The sequence below is a fragment of the Podarcis erhardii genome (genome assembly GCF_964252035.2).
Source record: "Podarcis erhardii genome assembly, chromosome: 15".
In the NCBI taxonomy this organism is placed as follows: domain Eukaryota; kingdom Metazoa; phylum Chordata; class Lepidosauria; order Squamata; family Lacertidae; genus Podarcis; species Podarcis erhardii.
Genome location: NC_138505.1, coordinates 10,214,336 through 10,233,387, shown reverse-complemented (window position 1 = coordinate 10,233,387; position 19,052 = coordinate 10,214,336). Strand labels below are relative to the sequence as shown.

The 19,052-nt window shown below is 47.7% G+C and overlaps 1 protein-coding gene across 3 annotated transcripts in view; it reads left to right on the top strand.

Annotated features, from left to right (window-relative positions):
- LOC309329887 (lysosomal acid glucosylceramidase-like) overlaps window positions 1-16,858 on the top strand; it is a 42,554-nt gene extending 25,696 nt beyond the window's left edge. For all 3 annotated transcript variants that reach the window (XM_081841090.1, XM_081841089.1, XM_081841088.1), the window contains exons 3-11: window positions 1,468-1,659; window positions 3,826-3,972; window positions 6,796-6,929; window positions 8,343-8,515; window positions 10,197-10,434; window positions 12,544-12,771; window positions 13,321-13,484; window positions 14,578-14,703; window positions 16,240-16,858. In XM_081841090.1, the coding sequence (XP_081697216.1) occupies window positions 1,468-1,659; window positions 3,826-3,972; window positions 6,796-6,929; window positions 8,343-8,515; window positions 10,197-10,434; window positions 12,544-12,771; window positions 13,321-13,484; window positions 14,578-14,703; window positions 16,240-16,342 (1,505 nt within the window). In that variant the 3' untranslated portion in view covers window positions 16,343-16,858. The remainder of the gene's footprint in view (window positions 1-1,467; window positions 1,660-3,825; window positions 3,973-6,795; window positions 6,930-8,342; window positions 8,516-10,196; window positions 10,435-12,543; window positions 12,772-13,320; window positions 13,485-14,577; window positions 14,704-16,239) is intronic.
- The last annotated feature ends 2,194 nt before the right edge of the window (window positions 16,859-19,052 follow it).

The window sequence follows — 19,052 nt, the reverse complement described above, 5'->3', positions numbered from 1 at the left end:
TGAGAAGCAAATTATCTACCGTATTTTTCGCTCTATAAGACGCACCAGACCACAAGACGCACTTAGTTTTTGGAGGAGGAAAACAAGAAAAAAATATTCTGAATCCCAGAAGCCAGAACAGCAAGAGGGATCGCTGTGCAGTGAAAGCAGCAATCCCTCTTGCTGTTCTGTCTTCTGGGATAGCTGTGCAGCCTGCATTTGCTCCATAAGACGCAGACACATTTCAGCTTGCTTTTTAGGAGGGGAAAAGTGAGTCTTATAGAGCAAAAAATACGGTAAATTGTTGTTGTTGTTGTTGTTGTTGTTGTTATTGTTATTATGCTTTTTCTGATTCACACTGCTGACAGGCATTTTGAAACTGGCTAATGAAGGCCACAGTCTGAGTAGTCGTTATATTTATAGAATTCTCTTGACTATTTTGGGACTGCATTGCCCGGAGCAGAGCAAAGGAACTATTTCAGGTCAACTGTTTCAGAGGACCGGGAACATCAGTATACAAGTGGGACCTGCAACTGGATTTTGCAGTGTAAACAGGGCCGTTCCTAAAGGCGTGCAGAGCCCCAGGGGTCAGTCACACTGTTTAGGGGTAGCGGCCCGGTATAATATGTGTACCGTATTTTTCGCTCCATAAGACACACTTTTTTCTTCCTAAAAAGTAAGGGGAAATGTCTGTGCGACTTATGGAGCGAATGCATGTTCCCTGGAGCCGAATTGCCCAGGGGCAAAAAGCAGATCATGCGCTTTTTTTTTTTTTTTTTTTGAAAGAGGGAAATGGGTGTTGAAACAAAGCCGCTGATCGTTTGCCGATCAGGAGGGAGATAAGGGACGCTAGCAATAAAGGAGGCTGTCTGGGAGGGGGGAGGTAAAGACAGCAAACTTGCAAGTAGAGGAGACAGGACCAAGCAATGAGGAGAGAAATTAGAAGAAAAGGAGGAGCAAAAAACTGCTTCAGCTAAGGAAAAGACACTAAGGCAAACAAGAGGGAAGGGAGTGTTGAAAGGAAGCAGCTGATCAGTAAGGGATCGGGAGAGAGATAAGGGAGGCTAGTGATAAAGGAGGCTGCCTGAGAGCGGGGAGGTAAAAGCCCATGGATCCTCAGGATTTTTACATTGGGTCACCCCAAATTCACCATCAGATCACATAGCATGTCCATGGCTACAGTCTACACCAAAAAAATCACGCATCCACTGTTTCGTGGGGCTGCAATGGTGCAAAAACATGGTTACAAAACACGGATCCACATGGATCCTCAGAATTTTTGCATAGGGTCACCCCAATTTCACCATCAGATCACATAGCATGACCAATACGATATATCATTTTGGGTTTTTTTCCATGCTGAGTCCCCTTATAAGGGCTGCCCTGTTCTCCTTCCACGTCTGTCTTTCCTGGGGGGGGGGCTCGGAGTGAAGATGTGGGTCTTGCTCTGCCCCACCCAACAACTGACCTCTTCCTTATCGCATCCAGGGAGCCGGCCCTGCATCCCAAAGTTCTTTGGCCGGGACTCAATGGTTTGCGTCTGCAACAGCACCTATTGCGACACGCAGGACCCAGTCTCCCTCCCGCCCGCCGGCTACTTCGTCAAGTACGAAAGCAGCAAGTCCACTAGCCGGATGGAGCGCAGCGAAGGGAAATTCCAGGGGAAAACGACCACCCCAGGTACCCCTTTTTGTTTGTTTTTTTTCTTTTTCTTTCTTATTTATTGCTTCACGTAAAACTTTGCTATTAATGTGTATCTGAAGAAGTGTGCATGCACACGAAAGCTCATACCTAGAACTAACTTAGTTGGTCTTTAAGGTGCTACTGGAAGGAATTTTTTGTTTTTGCTATTAATGTACATAAAAATAATTACACAAATCTAGAGGGGAAAATGCCTGTTGTCTTTGTCCATGGAGTTTTCTTGGCAGGGATACTGGAGTGGCTTGCCGGTTCCTGCTCCAGGTGGATCACGTTTGGTCAAAACTTTCCACTACGACCTGTCCATCTTGGGTGGCCCTGCACGGCATAGCTCATAGCTTCTCTGAGTTATTCAAGCCCCTTCGCCACGGCAAGGCAGTGATCCATGAAGGGGTTTATGGAAGTGATGTATGGAAGTGAGAGCTGGACCATAAAGAAGGCTGATCGCCGAAGAATGGATGCTTTTGAATTATGGTGCTGGAGGAGACTCTTGAGAGTCCCATGGACTGCAAGAAGATCAAACCTCTCCATTCTGAAGGAAATCAGCCCTGAGTGCTCACTGGAAGGACAGATCCTTATCCAAGACTTTGGCCACCTCATGAGAAGAGAAGACTCCCTGGAAAAGACCCTGATGTTGGGAAAGATGGAGGGCACAAGGAGAAGGGGACGACAGAGGACGAGATGCTTGGATAGTGTTCTCGAAGCTACCAGCATGAGTTTGACCAAACTGCGGGAGGCAGTGGAAGACAGGAGTGCCTGGCGTGCTCTGGTCCAGGGGGTCACGAAGAGTCGGACACAACTAAACGAATAAACAACAAAGAGGAGCAAATCTAAAATATTCTATCCAATTTTTTCCTGCATTATTAAATCTCTCTGTATAGTGATTTGTCTTCCCCCAAATTAAGATGACATTGACATGAAGATGACACTGGCCCACTTTGCATACAGCCTTGAATATTTGTTTTATGAACAACAGCTGCAGTTTCACATGAACAAGCAGCATTCGTTGGAACTTCCCTTCCTGGAGAAATGAGCTTGGCTCCCTCCTTTTGGCCGGCAGTTCAAGGCTTCCTTGTGCCAAGAGGCTTTGGGGGAAGTGACAGCTTTGCATGAAAGTGCTGGTGACTTTTTGGGATCCTCTGAGTGTGAAAGAATCAGAGAGTTGCGATGGTTTGTAAGCTAGCTGTCAAAGCCAATCCATGACACTAGCCCAGTGATCTCGAGGTTTTTTGACCTTCCAGGTCAAGGGAAGTCATTGTCCTGCTCTGTTCTGCCTTGGTCAGACCACACCTGGAGTCCTGTGTCCAGTTCTGGGTGCCTTAATATAAGAAGGATATCGACAAGCTGGAAGGTGTGCAGAGGAGGGCAACCAAGATGATCAAGGGCCTGGAAACCGAACCTTATGGGGAACGGTTGAGGGAATTGGGCATGTTTAGCCTGGAAAAGAGGACATGATAGCCATCTTCAAATATCTCAAGGACTGTCACGTGGAAGATGGAGAAAGCTTGTTTTCTCCTGCTCCAGAACATGTCCTTGACCCAGAATATTGTGTCCCGTTCTGGGCACCACAATTTAAGAAGGGTGTTGACAATCCGGAACATGTGCAGAGGAGGGCAACCAAGATGATCAAGGGTCTGGAAACCAAGCCAGATGAGGAACAGCTGGGGGAACTGCGTATGTTTAGCCTGGAAAAGAGGAGACTGAGAGTCGATCTACACACGGGGGATGGGGGAATGCTATCAATAAATCAGAAATTAAGTAGTCTGCTAATCAAGGTACAAGAAAGGAGATTCCGACTAAATATCGGGAAGAACTTTCTTACAGTAAAAACTGTTCAACAGTGGAACGGTCTTCCTCAGAAGGTGGTGGATTCTCCTCCCTTGGAGGTTTTCAAGCAGAGGTTCGATGGCCATCTGTCATGGATGCTTTAGCTGAGATTCCTGCATTGGACTAGATGTCCTTTGGGGGTTCCTTCCTAATCTACAATTCTATGATTCTATAAGCCTGGCTAAACACAAATGTTCTCAAATTCCCCTGGAAAGGTAATAATGATGGCATACCAGGGAGCCAGCACTGAAAAGGCCCTGGTGGATGTCTCACTCCTGCTGAAAGCACACCCTTCTCTCCTTCTGTATTTCTGCTGCTCAGCCCTGGTCCTGGTTCTGGAGGTGGCCCAGCGGTACCAAATCATCAAAGGCTTCGGGGGCTCCATCACTGACTCGGTTGGCATAAATGTCTACTCTCTGACAAAAGAAACCCAGGACAATCTGCTACGTTCCTACTTCTCAGATGAAGGTAAGGGCTCGGACTGGTGGTTGGAGCGGGTTGGGGCAATCAGCACTTGGGGAGACCAGGGAAAGGGCTGGATCCATCCAGCATTGACCAGGTCTTTGGGTCTGAGGCTACATTGTCAACAGCTAAGGATCCAGACCTGATTCCTGGCTCTGAGCTGGGGGGATAGAACTAGGAACCTCACGCTTTATAGTTTTAATAAAAATCTCAAAGCGGTTTACAGCATATTAAGTAAATCAATCAATAAAACAATAGCCGGGCGATGTTTCCCCGGCCTCATGTGGAGCCTCTTCAATAGGGCTGGTGAGTCTGGGCCTCACCCCCTAGACCAGGTGGAAAATACCTTGCAAGGAGTGGCCTTCACAGCCAGGTAATGTTCCTCTGGCCTCATGAATTATGATCTTTAGAGGTCCCAAGCACTTCAAAGCTTTTGGTGCCCTCCATATATATCTAATTCAAAATATAGACAACAATAAATCGTAGAATAGCGTATTTTTCGCTCCATAAGACGCACCTTTTTCCTCCTAAAAAGTAAGGGGAAATGTCTGTGCGTCTTATGGAGCAAATGTGTGGTCGATCGCTGACTCCCTTTCCGGCCCTGCCCCCTTGCCCAGGCTTCCATTGTTCAATGTTCTGCAGATGGAGGCTGTTTGTTTCCCCAGCGACATGTGACAGGCTGATTAGATTATCTGTCTGGAAACTGTAGAAATGGCTCCTTTCCTTTCCTAAAGAAGCTGCAGAAATGTGAGTTGAACCCCATAAAAACCGGATTTTTTCCCTTTGCAAAGTACTGTATTTTTTGCTCTATAAGACTCACTTTTTCCCTCCTAAAAAGTAAGGGGAAATGTGTGTGCGTCTTATGGAGCGAATGCAGGCTGCGCAGCTATCCCAGAAGCCAGAACAGCAAGAGGGATTGCTGCTTTCGCTGCGCAGCGATCCCTCTTGCTGTTCTGGCTTCTGAGATTCAGAATATTTTTTTCTTGTTTTCCTCCTCCAAAAACTAGGTGCATCTTGTGGTCTGATGCGTCTTATAGAGCGAAAAATATGGTAAGCTCAACTTTGAGCTGATCCTCAAAAAAAGGAGGCTTTTCCCCTTTGCAAAAGCAGCTGCACAACTTTCAGCTGATCCTCAAAAAAAAGGGCTTTCCCCCTTTGCAAAAGAAGCTGCACAACTGTGAGCGGATCCCCCCAAAAATGGGGCTTTCCCCCTTTCCTCCTCTAAAAACTAGGTGCGTCTTATGGTCAGGTGCGTCTTATGGAGCAAAAAATACTGTAGTTTTTTAGTTTTTCAAAATAAAACAGACAGTAAGATGGGGAATAATGTTTGTTTTTTTATACTTCCACTTTATTTATATTTCTTTAAAAATCTGCTTTTTTCTAATTGCAAAGTCTTTGATCGGATCCTTATGTAACACATCTGCTTCTATGCATGGTATAGGGGCATCCAGCCTGCCTTGTTGCATAGTAGTTCTGCTGGAATTTTTTGATACTCTCCAGCTGAGGAAATGAACGCTCAGCAGAGCAATCTGTGGCCATTAATGTTAATGGAAAATTTACGTGGTGCCCCCTTTCCCTCGATGCCCTAAGCATGTGCCTGTTTTGCTTAATGGTTAATCCAGCCCCGGAGATCAGAGGCTCTGCATGCAGAAGGCTGAGTCCCCAACATTTCTACTTGGGTAGAAGGGCTGAGGGAGATCCTGGAAGAGTGGCTGCTGATTGGAGTAGACCAGGGAAGCTGTGGTCCTCCAGATGTTGCGGAACTACAACTCCCATCCGCCCTGCCCATTGGCCATGCTGGCTGGGGGTTGGTGGGAGCTGGAGTCCAGCAGTCAGTCAGTCACTTTTATTGCACATAGCCAAATGCTGCCACAATGTACACAGAATCATTCAACAATTAAAAGAAAATATACTGGCTTGATACAAAAAACTTAAAACATTTATATTATCAAGACATTACCTACTCTAAACAGAGCTATAAAAGTACCTCAATATACAAGTTAAGACATTAAACACTAAAATTTATAAGCTAAAATTATCACATGGCCACTAATATTTTAAAAAATAATGTGCAATTATATTTGGAGTTTGATGATAAAGATAGAATATACAGGTGAAAGTCGGAAAATTAGAATATCGTGGAAAAGTTCATTTATTTCAGTAATTCAACTTAAAAGGTGAAACTAATATATGAGATGGACTCATGACATGCAAAGCGAGAAATGTCAAGCCTTTATTTGTTATAATTGTGATGATCATGGCGTACAGCTGATGAAAACCCCGAATTAACAGTCCCAGAAAATTAGAATATTAAATGAAATCAGCAAAACAAGGATTGCAAATAGACCAATATTGGACCTTGCTTTGCATGTCATGAGTCTATCTCATATATTAGTTTCACCTTTTAAGTTGAATTACTGAAATAAAGCTCACTGGAAGGACAGATTGTGAAGCTGAGGCTCCAATACTTTGGCCACCTCATGAGAAGAGAAGACTCCCTGGAAAAGACCCAGATGTTGGGAAAGACGGAGGGCACAAGGAGAAGGGGAGGACAGAGGACGAGATGGTTGGACAGTGTTCTCGAAGCTGCCAACATGAGTTTGACCAAACTGGGGGAGGCTGTGGAAGACAGGAGTGCCTGGCGTGCTCTGGTCCAGGGGGTCACGAAGAGTCGGACACGACTAAACAACAACAATAACTGAAATAAATGAACTTTTCCACGATATTCTAATTTTCTGAGTTTTACCTGTAGCTTGATGCAGCACTCAGCTCGATGGATCGGTGCTCTGACTTGGTATAAGGTGGTCTTCTCTCCCTCCACACCTGCAGGAATCGAGTACAACCTGTTGCGCATGCCTATGGCAAGCTGCGACTTCTCCGTGCGCCCTTACTCTTATGACGACTCGCCGTACGACTTCGAGTTGAAGAACTTTAGCTTGGTTCACGAGGACATCAAACTGAAAGTGAGTGGGGCAGCCGCGGAGGTGCCCGGGGGTTGGCAGGCAGGGGGTGGCGGCTGCAGCCTTCCTCCCTTGTGGGCAGAGGCCTGTGTCGTTTATCTTGCTTAATTTATATTCTTCTTTGGCGATCCCTCGTAGCCGAGTAAGATTGTCTTCCATAAACACGGTTTTAACAGTGAGTCCGCAAGTGACTGTGGAGGCCAGTTCTGGGTCCACACGTCCTTCCACAGTGGGGAAGGGTTTGCCAAGCGTGCCTTCCTCTTAGCACGTTTCTCCTTTTCGTCCTGAGTTTGAGCGTCTTTAAAGCCCATGACACCTTTGGTAAAGGCTGTTCTCCAATTGGAGCGCTCGCAGGCCAGTATTTCCCAGTTGTTGGTGTTTATTTAATTTACCGTATTTTTCGCCCTATAGGACGCACTTTTCCCCCTCCAAAAATGAAGGGGAAATGTGTGTGCATCCTATGGGACGAATGCAGGCTTTCACTGAAGCCTGGAGAGCGCACCGACCCCTCTCGCTCTCCAGGCTTCGCGGACCTCTCCTCAAGCAGCAGGAGCGCTCCCGCTGCTTGCGGAGAGTTGCCTGCATGCTGAAGCCTGCGCGCGCTGAGCTTAGCGCGTCCAGGCTTCGCGGACCTCTCCGCAAGCAGCGGGAGCCAGCGCTGGGCTCCCACGGCTTGCAGAGAGCTGCCTGTTTGGGGACTGGGGTCGAGGGAAGCTTGGGCCTCCCCCGCCCCATCCCTGCGCCTGGGGGGAAATAATTTTTTTTCCTTTATTTCCCCCCCAAAAAACTAGGTGTGCCTTATGGGACGGTGCGTCCTATAGGGCGAAAAATACGGTATATCAGGTGCGGGGAACATCTTTGGCCTTCCAGATGTTCCTGAAATTCAACTCTTATTGTCCCTGGGTGTGAAGTCCAGTGGGCCACCCTCTCCCTGGATGACCTGCAGTGGGACTTTATTTTTCAGATACGGGGACCAATGTCGATAAAATCAATTCCCTGCTGCCTAGTTCGAACAAACCGGTTATGTTTAACACAGCGAAGTTTGCAATAAAAGCTTCTCAACTCAGGAAAGCCCAAGAGTCCTGTCTGGTGCCCTAAGTTTTCTGCCATTTGTGGATTATTATGTTTTCATCATATGAGCTATATTATGCTTTTGAGACCCGTCGTTTCTTTCTTTCTTTGTTTTTCGCTATAACCTGTATTTGGTTTGACCACTAGAACCTGATGATGATTATGATGATATGGCAACACCCCCAAAAATGGTTTTAAAAGGATTTGCTCTAGAATATGCAGAGGCGTCCTTCCGGCCTTGAGCTTTAATCAAACGAGTTGCACCTTTTGAAGGAATAACCGGAGCTTCAGTTCCTTTTGTCCGAAATCTTCCTCACCGGCTCCTTGTTCTCTTTCTCCCCACAGATCCCCCTCGTTCACCGTGCCAAGGCTATGTCTAAGAAACCCTTATCCCTTATGGCCAGCCCCTGGTCCTCTCCACTTTGGATGAAAACCAGCAATGCGTGGAAAGGGAAGGGGTCCCTCAAAGGGCAGGCGGGAGACCGGTACCACAAGGCGTGGGCCAACTATTTTGTCAGGTAAAATCGGTATTAGCGGAGGGAAGGGACTGAAGATGAGAGAGAGAGAGAGAGAGAGAGAGAGAGAGAGAGAGAGAGAGCGCGCGTGGACAGCGGTGTGGCAGGGTGATCCGCGCCCATGCGGACAGGGCAAGCCTCTCCGCCGCCTCCACCTCAGCTGTAGGGCGGCTGAGGGAGAGGCGGTAGACAGACGCAAGTCCCATGCTGCCGTTTCAGGCCGCGCAGAACCTGCCGGCGCCTAAGCCACCACGTCACTCCTAAAAAGTTTCATGAGCCCAATTTTTTAAAAATACATTTTGTTGTCCCCCCCCCCCCCAGTGATGACACCTGGGGCAGACTGCACCCCCCCTTCCTCCACCACTGAGCGTGGATTCATGGTGCTGGACTCTGGGAGACCAGGATTCACATCCCCACTGGGAAGGTTTAGCCCAGTCACTGAGTCTCTCAGCCTGACCGACCTTGTTGTGAGGATGGATGTATGAAGCTGCCTCGTGCCAAGCCAAAGCCCATGGCTGTCTAGTCCAGAGGCTGCCAGCCATGGTATGTGTGTGAGGGCCTTCATTGGCCAGGGGCTGTGAGCTTTCATTTAAACACACACACACACACACACACACACACACACACAGAGTAGTCTCTAGGCCTGGAAGGAAGGAAGGAAGGAAGGAAGGAAGGAAGGAAGGAAGGAAGAAAGAAAGAAAGAAAGAAAGAAAGAAAGAAAACAGCCACATACTACCCATCTACGTGGACGCGGGTGGCGCTGTGGGTTAAACCACAGAGCCTAGGACTTGCTGATCAGAAAGTCGTCAGTTCGAATCCCTGCGATGGGGTGAGCTCCCGTTGCTCGGTCCCTGCTCCTGCCAACCTAGCAGTTTGAAAGCATGTCAAAGTGCAAGTAGATAAATAGGTACCACTCTGGCGGGAAGGTAAACAGCATTTCTGTGCGCTGCTCTAGTTTTGCTAGAAGCGGCTTAGTCATGCTGGCCACATGACCCGGAAAAACTGTCTGCAGACAAACGTTGGCTCCCTCAGCCAGTAAAGCGAGATGAGCGCCGGAACCCCAGAGTCGGCCACGACGGGACCTAATGGTCAGGGATCCCTTTACCTTTACCTTACCCATCTACGTAGTTTTTGTGAGTTGGGCCAGCCTGGCTGTTGCCTCCTGTCAGCAATCTTAGCCATTGTGGCTGCTGGCCATTTGCAGCCTTCTCCTTGAATTGGTCAAATCCTCTTTTAAAGCCATCTAGGTTGGTGGCTGTCACTGCCTGGTGTAGGAGCAAGCGCCATCATTTGCCCTGTGTGAATAAGTCCTTTTTAAAAAAATCTGTCCTCAAACCTCCATCTTTTAACCTTCACTGAACGTCCACAAGTTCTTCTGATAGGAAGGAGGGAGAAAAGCTTTGCTCTGCCCACTTACCCCATGCCAGGTGTAAATTTCATAAACTTCTCTCTTTTCTCCAAACGAAAAGTTCCCAAATAATTGCTTCATCCTCGTTTCCGTTGCCCTTTCCCCCCGAACCTTTTCCAACCCTACAGTATTGTTTCTGAAGCGACCAGAACCGAACATGGCATTCCAAAGGCAGTCGCACAACAGATTTATACCTTAGTATGGTTGCTTAGAATCGAAGGTTTCGAGGCAGTCTCACTTAAAGCAACAGGTATATTCCCCCCGTCCCTCTGCCAGGTTCCTGGATGAATACGCCAAGCGGAATGTGACCTTCTGGGCGGTGACGGCGGAAAATGAACCTAGCGCGGGGCTTCTGGAAAACTACCCCTTCCAGTGTCTGGGCTTCACAGCTGAGCAGCAGCGGGACTTTATTGCTCTGGATCTGGGCCCTGCCCTGGCAAACAGCTCCTACAAGGATATCCGGCTCATAATCCTGGATGACAACCGCATACATTTGCCTAGCTGGGCCAAAGTGGTGAGTACCGCATGGTGTTTTATTTGAAAAAAGGAGGTGCCAGTAAGCTCCCTCCCCCATAGCTGTCAACTTACGGATTTGAAAATAAGGGACCAGCAGCCTCAAAAATAAGGGATCAGCAGGCAAAATAAGGGATTTCCCCAGCACAGGTATGTTCAACTTCTGAGCCCCTCCAAGCCAAAGCCAGAACGCCCAGCCAGCAGCCAAACGAAGCCTCAAGCGGTGGTTCCCACAGCGCAGCAACCCAGCAAAGGGGATGCAGCAAGGAAAACCACCGTCACCTCTCCGCTGGGAAGCGCTGAGCAAAGGCGAGTCTCCAGGCAACGCAGCCGATTTGATCAGCACAAGGCATGCAAGCTCCACCCCCCAGTCGTTCTTAGACTCCTTATTGGGTGAGCAATGCAGCCAAGCAACACAGTTGGAGCCTCCCTCCTCCCTGGCCGGCAGGGAGGGAGGGAGAGGAGCTGCTTCCTTTGAAACCCGGGAAATTTAAGGGACATCATCAATATGGGACAGCAGCGGGACACGGCGCTGGGATAAGGGACTGTCCCGCTATATAAGGGACACTTGACAGCTATGCCCTCCCCTGCCTGCCCCCCCCCCCGCGCCACTGCTGCTTTCGGCCCACTGGAGGAGTTTTGGTGTGAAAGTAGCACTGCTAGAGCTGAAGGACTTGATCTCCTTCCCCAGGGCCTGTAAGACAGAGCTATTCCACCTGGCCTTCAATTTGAATTAGCCTGATTCTCCGTTCCCTTTTCCCTTTCCTTTTTTTATGAAGATACCCTTCTGGGACCCCACATTTATACTTTTCCCTGGTCTCCTTGCTGGCCCTAGTAGGACAAACTTGGCCAGTTAGCCCTGGTCATCATTTGATGTTTTCTAACTGGGTCGCCACCCCCCCCCCCCCGCAAAAAAATGATCCTGAATTTTTGAATTTTATTGACATTGATACTGCATTATGTGTTTTTATGTTGTTTTTAAGTCGCATTTTAATCATTGTTTTATATTTGCTGTTAGTCGCCCTGAGCCCGGTTTTTAAACCGGGAAGGGCGGGGTATAAATATAATAATAATAATAATAATAATAATAATAATAATAATAATAATAGTTGTTGTTGTTGTTTTCCCTTATTTCCTTGCCGTGTGAGCCGCTCTAGCCGGGCCACTTTGTTGTAGACCTGCATTGGTGGATCACACCAAAGCGCCACCTTGTGGTAGAGGAGAACAGCTTTGCTCGACCACAAAGCAGCACGGTTAGAGCGGCCGGCACGTCAAGCAAAGGAAGAAAAAGAAGAGCCAGCTGCTCTAGCCGTGCCACTTTGTGGTAGAGCAAAGCAGTCCTCCTCTATCACAATGTGGTGGGGCTAGAGCGGCCCACATGTTAAGGAAAGGGGGGGAAGATATGTACCGTATTGGCCTGAAAATAAGCCACGTTTCCCCCACCCTCCCTCCCAAATTCTGACTGTGAAAAGTTAAAGTGTAGCTTACCATATTTTTCGTCCCATAGGACGTTCCGCCCCATAGGACGCACCTAGTTTTTTGGGGGAGAAATAAAGGAATTTTCCGACCCCTCTCGCTCTCCAAGCTTCAGCGAAAGCCTGCATTCGCCCCATAGGATGCACCCAGATTTCCCCTTCATTTTTGGAGGGGAAAAAGTGCGTCCTATAGGGCGAAAAATACAGTATATTCGCAACCTTATGTTGCCAGCAAAGCTCCCCCAGGAAGCAGCTTGAGTATTATTTTCTTTTTCTTTTCTCCCCTTCAATTTTGAAGGTGCGGCGTATTTGTGGGTGCGGCTTATATTTGGGCCAATACGGTACCTGAACATGTTTTTGAATGTGATTCCCCCCTGCATAATAATAATAATAATAATAATAATAATTTGTATATTTTTAAATGATTTTTCCCCCTGCAGGTTTTTTGTTTTTTTGAATTAATATGCCCCCCTTCTTCCCCTACAGAGGTTGGCAGTAATCAGAGGTGGCAACGGAAATTGCGGGTTGCCGGACGTGACGTCCTGACGTTGCTGTTCCCTTTCTTTCTCTGTCCGTGTGCATGTCTTCCCCCTGGCTCGATAATCAACTGACGCTTCCTTCTCTTCTTCTGCTAGGTGCTGAGCGGAGACAGCCCGGCTCACCGTTACGTCCACGGCATTGGTGTCCACTGGTACCTGGACTTTATTGCCCCCATCGCCAACACAGTAGGAATCACCCAACAGCTCTTCCCGGATTACTTCATTATCTCCACCGAAGCCTGCGCCGGGTCACACTTTTGGGAGAGGGACGTGGTCCTCGGCTCCTGGGATCGGGGGAACCAGTACAGCCGCAACATCTTAGCGGTAGGACCTGTGGTGGCTGGGCTGGGGAGGTGGTTTGGGCCACCCTGGCTCCTCCTCTCCTCTCCCCTCCAGTTGGCAGCGCGCGAGACTCTTGATCTCAGGGTTGTGAGTTCGAGCCTCGCGTGGAGCAAAAGATTCCTGCATTGCAGGGGTTTGGATTAAATAATAATAATAATAATAATAATAATAATAATAATAATAATAATAATAATTTATTTATTTATATCCCGCCCTCCCCAGCTGAAGACGGGCTCAGGGTGGCTAACAACAATAAAAAAAGAACATTCTAAAATCATTTCATTATAAAATTAATTCAAATCAAATTGATGGTAACCATAGGGCTAGAGTTCTGTGAAGATTGGCAAAGGAGGGAGTCAGGCTGTGCCCTGGCCAAAGGCCTGGTGGAACAGCTCTGTCTTGCAGGCCCTGCGGAAAGAGGTCAAGTCCCGCAGGGCCCTAGTCTCTTGTGACAGAGCGTTCCACCAGATCGGAGCCACAGATGACCCTTCTGACTCTTTGCAGTTAAAACCTAGCAGCTTCTCCTTACAGAACCTTAACCAACACGTCACGGGCTGGATCGACTGGAACCTGGCCTTGGATCTGGAAGGCGGACCCAACTGGGTCAAGAACTTTGTGGACAGCCCCATCATCGTAGATGCGGGCAACGATATTTTCTATAAGCAGCCGATGTTCTACCACATGGGTCACTTCAGGTGAGGCAATGCCTGCTGCTGGCATGTTTGCTGCCCTTGTGGTATACTGGTTAGAGGCCTGGCCTGGGTCCTGGGTTCAAATCCCTCAGCGCTTACTGGATTACCTATCAGACTATCATTCTTATATGAAATCATGCGCAGGCTTTGAGATAGGAGCAACGGAAGAACGTAGAGAATGGACTTTGGGAGCTTAGAAAATTAATATAGATGTGTTTTAATGAAGCTACTAAGGGGGAATATTGAAAAAAGCATGAGGGAAGGGGCGACAGGAAGTCAAGAAGAAAATGTGTAACAACAACAAAATGATACCGTATTGGCCCGAATACAAGCCGCACCCGCAAATAAGCCGCATCTTTAAAATTAAAGGGGGGGGGGAGAGAAAAAGACAATACCCGGATATAAGCCACTCCCTTAAAATTAGAGAAAAAGAATAGTAAATTTAATTCAGGGGATAAAATAGTGGTTTTATTTTACCATGTACCAGATATCTAATATTTGGAAAACAATAGCTAAAATCGCAAATTGCTATTCCGCAGGCACTCACACCTGCAAATGGCAAATGTAGAAGAAAATCCTACAGGTGCTAGAGAAGACCCATCAGTGGCTTGAACACCTGTTCGTAACATCGTAAATGCAAATAAAAAATCAACACTGCACTGTAAAATATGGGGAAAGCGATGGATGACATTAGAATTAATTGCACAACAGTCTCAAGCTTGCAAACCGGCAATAAAACATTTCTTTGTTCCGTTTTACTGTATGTCTGTTTCAGCTGCAATATCGTAAAAGCCATATTTGTAAGGTCGCGAATTTAAGCCACACTTTAAATTTTCATGGTTGGATTTTTTGGGGGGAAAGTGCGGCTTATATTCTGGCCAATACAGTATGTGTGATTGGAATTATGAATTATTGCATGGTTTGGAAGGTTTAATAAAAGATTTAATTAAAAAATCATTACTAAAATAATAATAATAAATCCCCCAGCGCTTTCCACAAGGCCAGGCTTTCCTGGTCTTCCTCTGATGAGGAACTCCCCGGCTGAGACCTGGCAGTTATCAGATTCTCTGTCTCCTCTCTCTTTCTCTCTGCGCAGCAAATTTATTCCGGAAGGCTCCCAGCGCATCGGGCTGAGCGTAGTGCAGAAAGGCTTTGGGTGCAGCCTGGAGCATGTGGCTGTACTTCGTCCCGACGGAGCTGCCGTGGTCGTTGTTCTTAACCGGTGAGTGTCGGGCACTCGGGTCAAAGGCACAGGGCAGATCTTGCAAGCAGGGAACTGAGAGAGTGAGACATGGCCAGCCAGCGGCAAGCAGGGTAAAAGCAAAAAGCAAAACGGCGCAGTGGTGTAGCAGTCTGGCACCGCAGGGGAGTCTAGCCTGATAGGTGAGCTGTTCAGAAAGCACAGTCGACCATATCATGTCAATCCAACCTTTTTTAAAAAAAGATAAGGTAAAGGTAAACGGAGCCCTGACCATTAGGTCCAGTCGTGACCGACTCTGGGGTTGTGGCGCTCATCTCGCTTTATTGGCCGAGGGAGCCAGCGTACAGCTTCCGGGTCATGTGGCCAGCATGACTAAGCCGCTTCTGGCAAACCAGAGCAGCGCACGGAAACGCCGTTTACCTTCCCACCGGAGTCGTACCTATTTATCTACTTGCACTTTGACGTGCTTTCGAACTGCTAGGTTGGCAGGAGCAGGGACTGAGCAACAGGAGCCCACCCCGTCACGGGGATTCGAACCACCGACCTTCTGATCGGCAAGTCCTAGGCTCTGTGGTTTAACCCACAGCGCCACCCGCATCCCTCTTTTTAAAAGATAGGCCAGCCTTATTCTTCCAGAGCAGTCTTGTTTTTCAGCACGTGTTACCTACGGGTACCTACGGGACCGCCTCTCCTGGTATGCCCCGCGGAGGACCTTAAGGTCCACAAATGACACTTTGGAGGTCCCGAACCTCAAAGAGGTTAGATTGGTCTCAACTAGGGCCAGGGCCTTTTCAGTACTGGCCCCGACTTGGTGGAATGCTCTGTCACAAGAGACTAGGGCGCTGCCGGACTTGACATCTTTCCGCAGGGCCTGCAAGACAGAGCTGTTCTGCCTGGCCTTTGGTTTGGACTCAGTCTGACCGTTATGTTTCCCTCCCTTTATGGTTTTGATCTATGGGCTACCATTAAAATGAGGCTGCATTTTAAATTGTATTTTAACCTGTATTTTAAATTGGGTCCCCCCCCCATTATGTTTTTGTTGTAATTTTACTGGTGTTAGCCGCCGTGAGCCTGGGGAGGGCGGGGTATAAATAAAAAATTGTTTATCTTTTTATTTATTATATAATGAGCATTCATTCTGATCTGTATGCAGGGAGAAGAAATGTAATCAAAGTTACAAAACATAGGAGCAGAACAGAGACAGTTTCCCCCCTGCCAAAAAAAAAAAAAATTAGATAATGCAGAAAAGTTAAAAGCATTTTTAAAAAACCAGTCAAATCCTCTTAAGCTAATAATTTCAAGGCTTCTGAAAGCAGTCTATTTCAGCCATGAAATGTTTGGGGGAATAGGAATGTGTTGTTTTTTTTTTTAAAAAAATCCTCCTCAATGTTAATAATGAAAGGGAGGGAGACCCATCTCACCAGGGAGATCCCACATAGAGGGAGCCACCACCTAAAAAGCCCTGTCATTGTTCAACACCAACCCATGCAGTCCTGATACGAAGTATTGTTTATTCCTCCTCTCACGTTCTTAATTTGCTTCCTTCCCCCTTCTCAGCTCCGGGTTCAATGTCCCCTTTGCCATTTCCGACCTGAATGGCCTTATTCTGACCGAGATCCCCGCCAACTCCATCCAGACTTATCTGTGGAAGCGCCAGTGAGCCCAGCGCTCAGGATTTCACCCCCCACACTTGGAAAACTGTGAGCTTCTTCAGCACGATGCACAATGATACCCAGGCCTGGTCTGAGGCCTGCCTCGCTTCCTCTCAGATCCAAGTGGGCCTTACTTGGTGGATCTACTACTGACCGGGCCTGGTTTGGGATCTACCTCATGAACTTGCACTTAAAGCAGATTTAAGTGGCGACGCTTTTGTTTCTGCCGCACATTTGAAATGAGCCAGACTGCAGGGAGACCTGAAGGAAACGACCGGAAATTCGTTCTCTTGCTCAGTGCAAGAAGAGGAACCACTCTGAGCATGAGAGCACCCAGATTGAATGAAATGAAATATAAAATGAAGAAGGCCCCGCTGGATGGGTGCCCAGATTTGATTTGAAAGGGGAACAACGTGTTCTCTTTGCCTGCTGCTTAGGAGCCTGTTGTTGTTGTTGTTGTTGTGTTATGTGTGATTCTTTTTCTCGTCGGACTTCTGGCATGCATTAAAAGAGATCCCACTTGGCCACGTTGCCCGCTCTCTGTGTTTCCTCCTCATATCTGCAAGAGCTGTGTGGCCCCTCCACACACGCACCCCCAACTGTACCTATATCCTCGGGGATCTCCCAATTGAAAAGGGATCATTGGAAGGGATCCTGAGGGTCATCTAGCCCAACCCCGCCCTATCACAACCCACGGTCCCCCATCCAATTGGAAACCATACCGGACCCTGCTTAGCTTTGAAAATGTGCTCACAGTTTTAGCGCTGCACCACTTTGGGTCTGTTTTAACCTCTGTGGGTACTTCCAGGCATTAGACAGTTCGGCAGCACTCAGCCATTGCTGTTCTGCTTCCACCACAAGTGGAACGGCAACTCTGCTTTCGGGTTTCTGAAATCCCAGGTTAAGTTTCTGGTCACTACCACAGCCGTGCATTTAAAGCACAACACTCCCCACCCCCCCTTTCTGTCAGGGAGGAAACTACAACTCCCAGGATTCTTTCAGGGAATCCATGGCTATAAATGTGCTTTAAATGTATGATGAGGATGTGCCCCAGCCTTTTCCTCAGACCCCAACGTTGACATAAGGGGGCATGATTTTCATTGGGACCATATGCGGCCTAGGACCCATGTACCTACGGGACCGCCTCTCCTGGTATGCCCCGCGGAGGACCTTAAGGTCCACAAATAACAACACTTTGGAGGTCCCGAGCCGCAAGGTGGTCAGATCGGTCTCATTAAGGGCCAGGGCCTTTTCAGTACTGGCCCCGACTTGGTGGAAGGCTTTGTCACAAGAGACTAGGGCCCTGTGGGACTTGACATCTTTCCGCAGGGCCTGCAAGACAGAGCTGTTCCGCCTGGCCTTTGGTCTGGACTCAGTCTGACCCTTATGTTTCCCTCCCCTTATGGTTTTGATCTATGGGCTACTATTAAAATGAGGCTACATTTTAAATTGCATTTTAATTTGTTTTTTCCCCCTATTATGTTTTTACTGTAATTTTACAATTTGCCGCCCTGAGCCCGGCTCTGACCGGGGAGGGTGGGGTATAAATAAAATTTATTATTATTATAGTGGGTGGGCGTGTTTAAGGTGGAAGGTGGTGGACTCTCCTTCATTTGATGGTTTCAAGTAGAGGTCGGATGGCCAACTGTCAGGGTCTCTTCAGCTGTGATTTGTGCATTGCAGAGGGTTGGACTAGATGATGCCTATGATTCTATGAAATATTTTTCCTCACTTGGTGCACTCTCAGTCATTATTCCTGCCCCTCCACTGCAGTTTAGAGGGGGTGCCGCTGTGGTCTAAACCACTCAGCCTCTTGGGCTTACCGATCAGAAGGTCGGCAGTTCGAATCCCCACGATGGGGTGAGCTCCCGTTGCTCGGTCCCTGCTCCTGCCAACCTAGCAGTTCAAAAGCACGTCAAAGTGCAAGTAGATAAATAGGTACCGCTCCGGCGGGAAGGTAAACGGCATTTCCGTGCGCTGCTCTGGTTTAGTTAAGCGGCTTAGTTATGCTGGCCACATGACCCGGAAAAACTGTCTGCAGCTTCCTCGGCCTGTAAAGCGAGATGAGCGCCGCAACCCCAGAGTCGTTCGCGACTGAACTTAACCGTCAGGTGTCCCTTTACCTTTAAGAGAAGAAATGGATATAACGACAATGCTGTTTTGGAAGGGGTTAAAGTCACAGAGTAATAATAATAAAAAATAATAATATGATCAAAGTATGACTCCACAATAATTGCCCAGTGTGGAAGCAGTCACCCTCATCTTTCCAAAATATAAAAATTGCCTAGTTTACTCACTAGGTGGGGCTGGAATTTGTCATAGTGCTGGGAGTTTTTCTCTCTGTACCTGTCTTGCTGGATAGAGACAATTAAGTCTTGCTTTACTTCTGGACAGACATGTACAGTAGTACCTCAGGTTAAGAACTTAATTCGTTCTGGAGGTCCGTTCTTAACCTGAAACTGTTCTTAACCTGAGGTACCACTTTAGCTAATGGGGCCTCCTGTTGCTGCTGTGTGATTTCTGTTCTCATCCTGAAGCAAAGTTCTTAACCCGAGGTACTATTTCTGGGTTAGCGGAGTCTGTAACCTGAAGTGTCTGTAACTGGAGGTACCACTGTACTCTAAGCCTTTCATGACATCCCTCATTTCCATCTCTCATTTTGCATCCTTTGGCCTGCATTAAAAAACAAACAAACCAAACATTCAAACCTCGATTTTC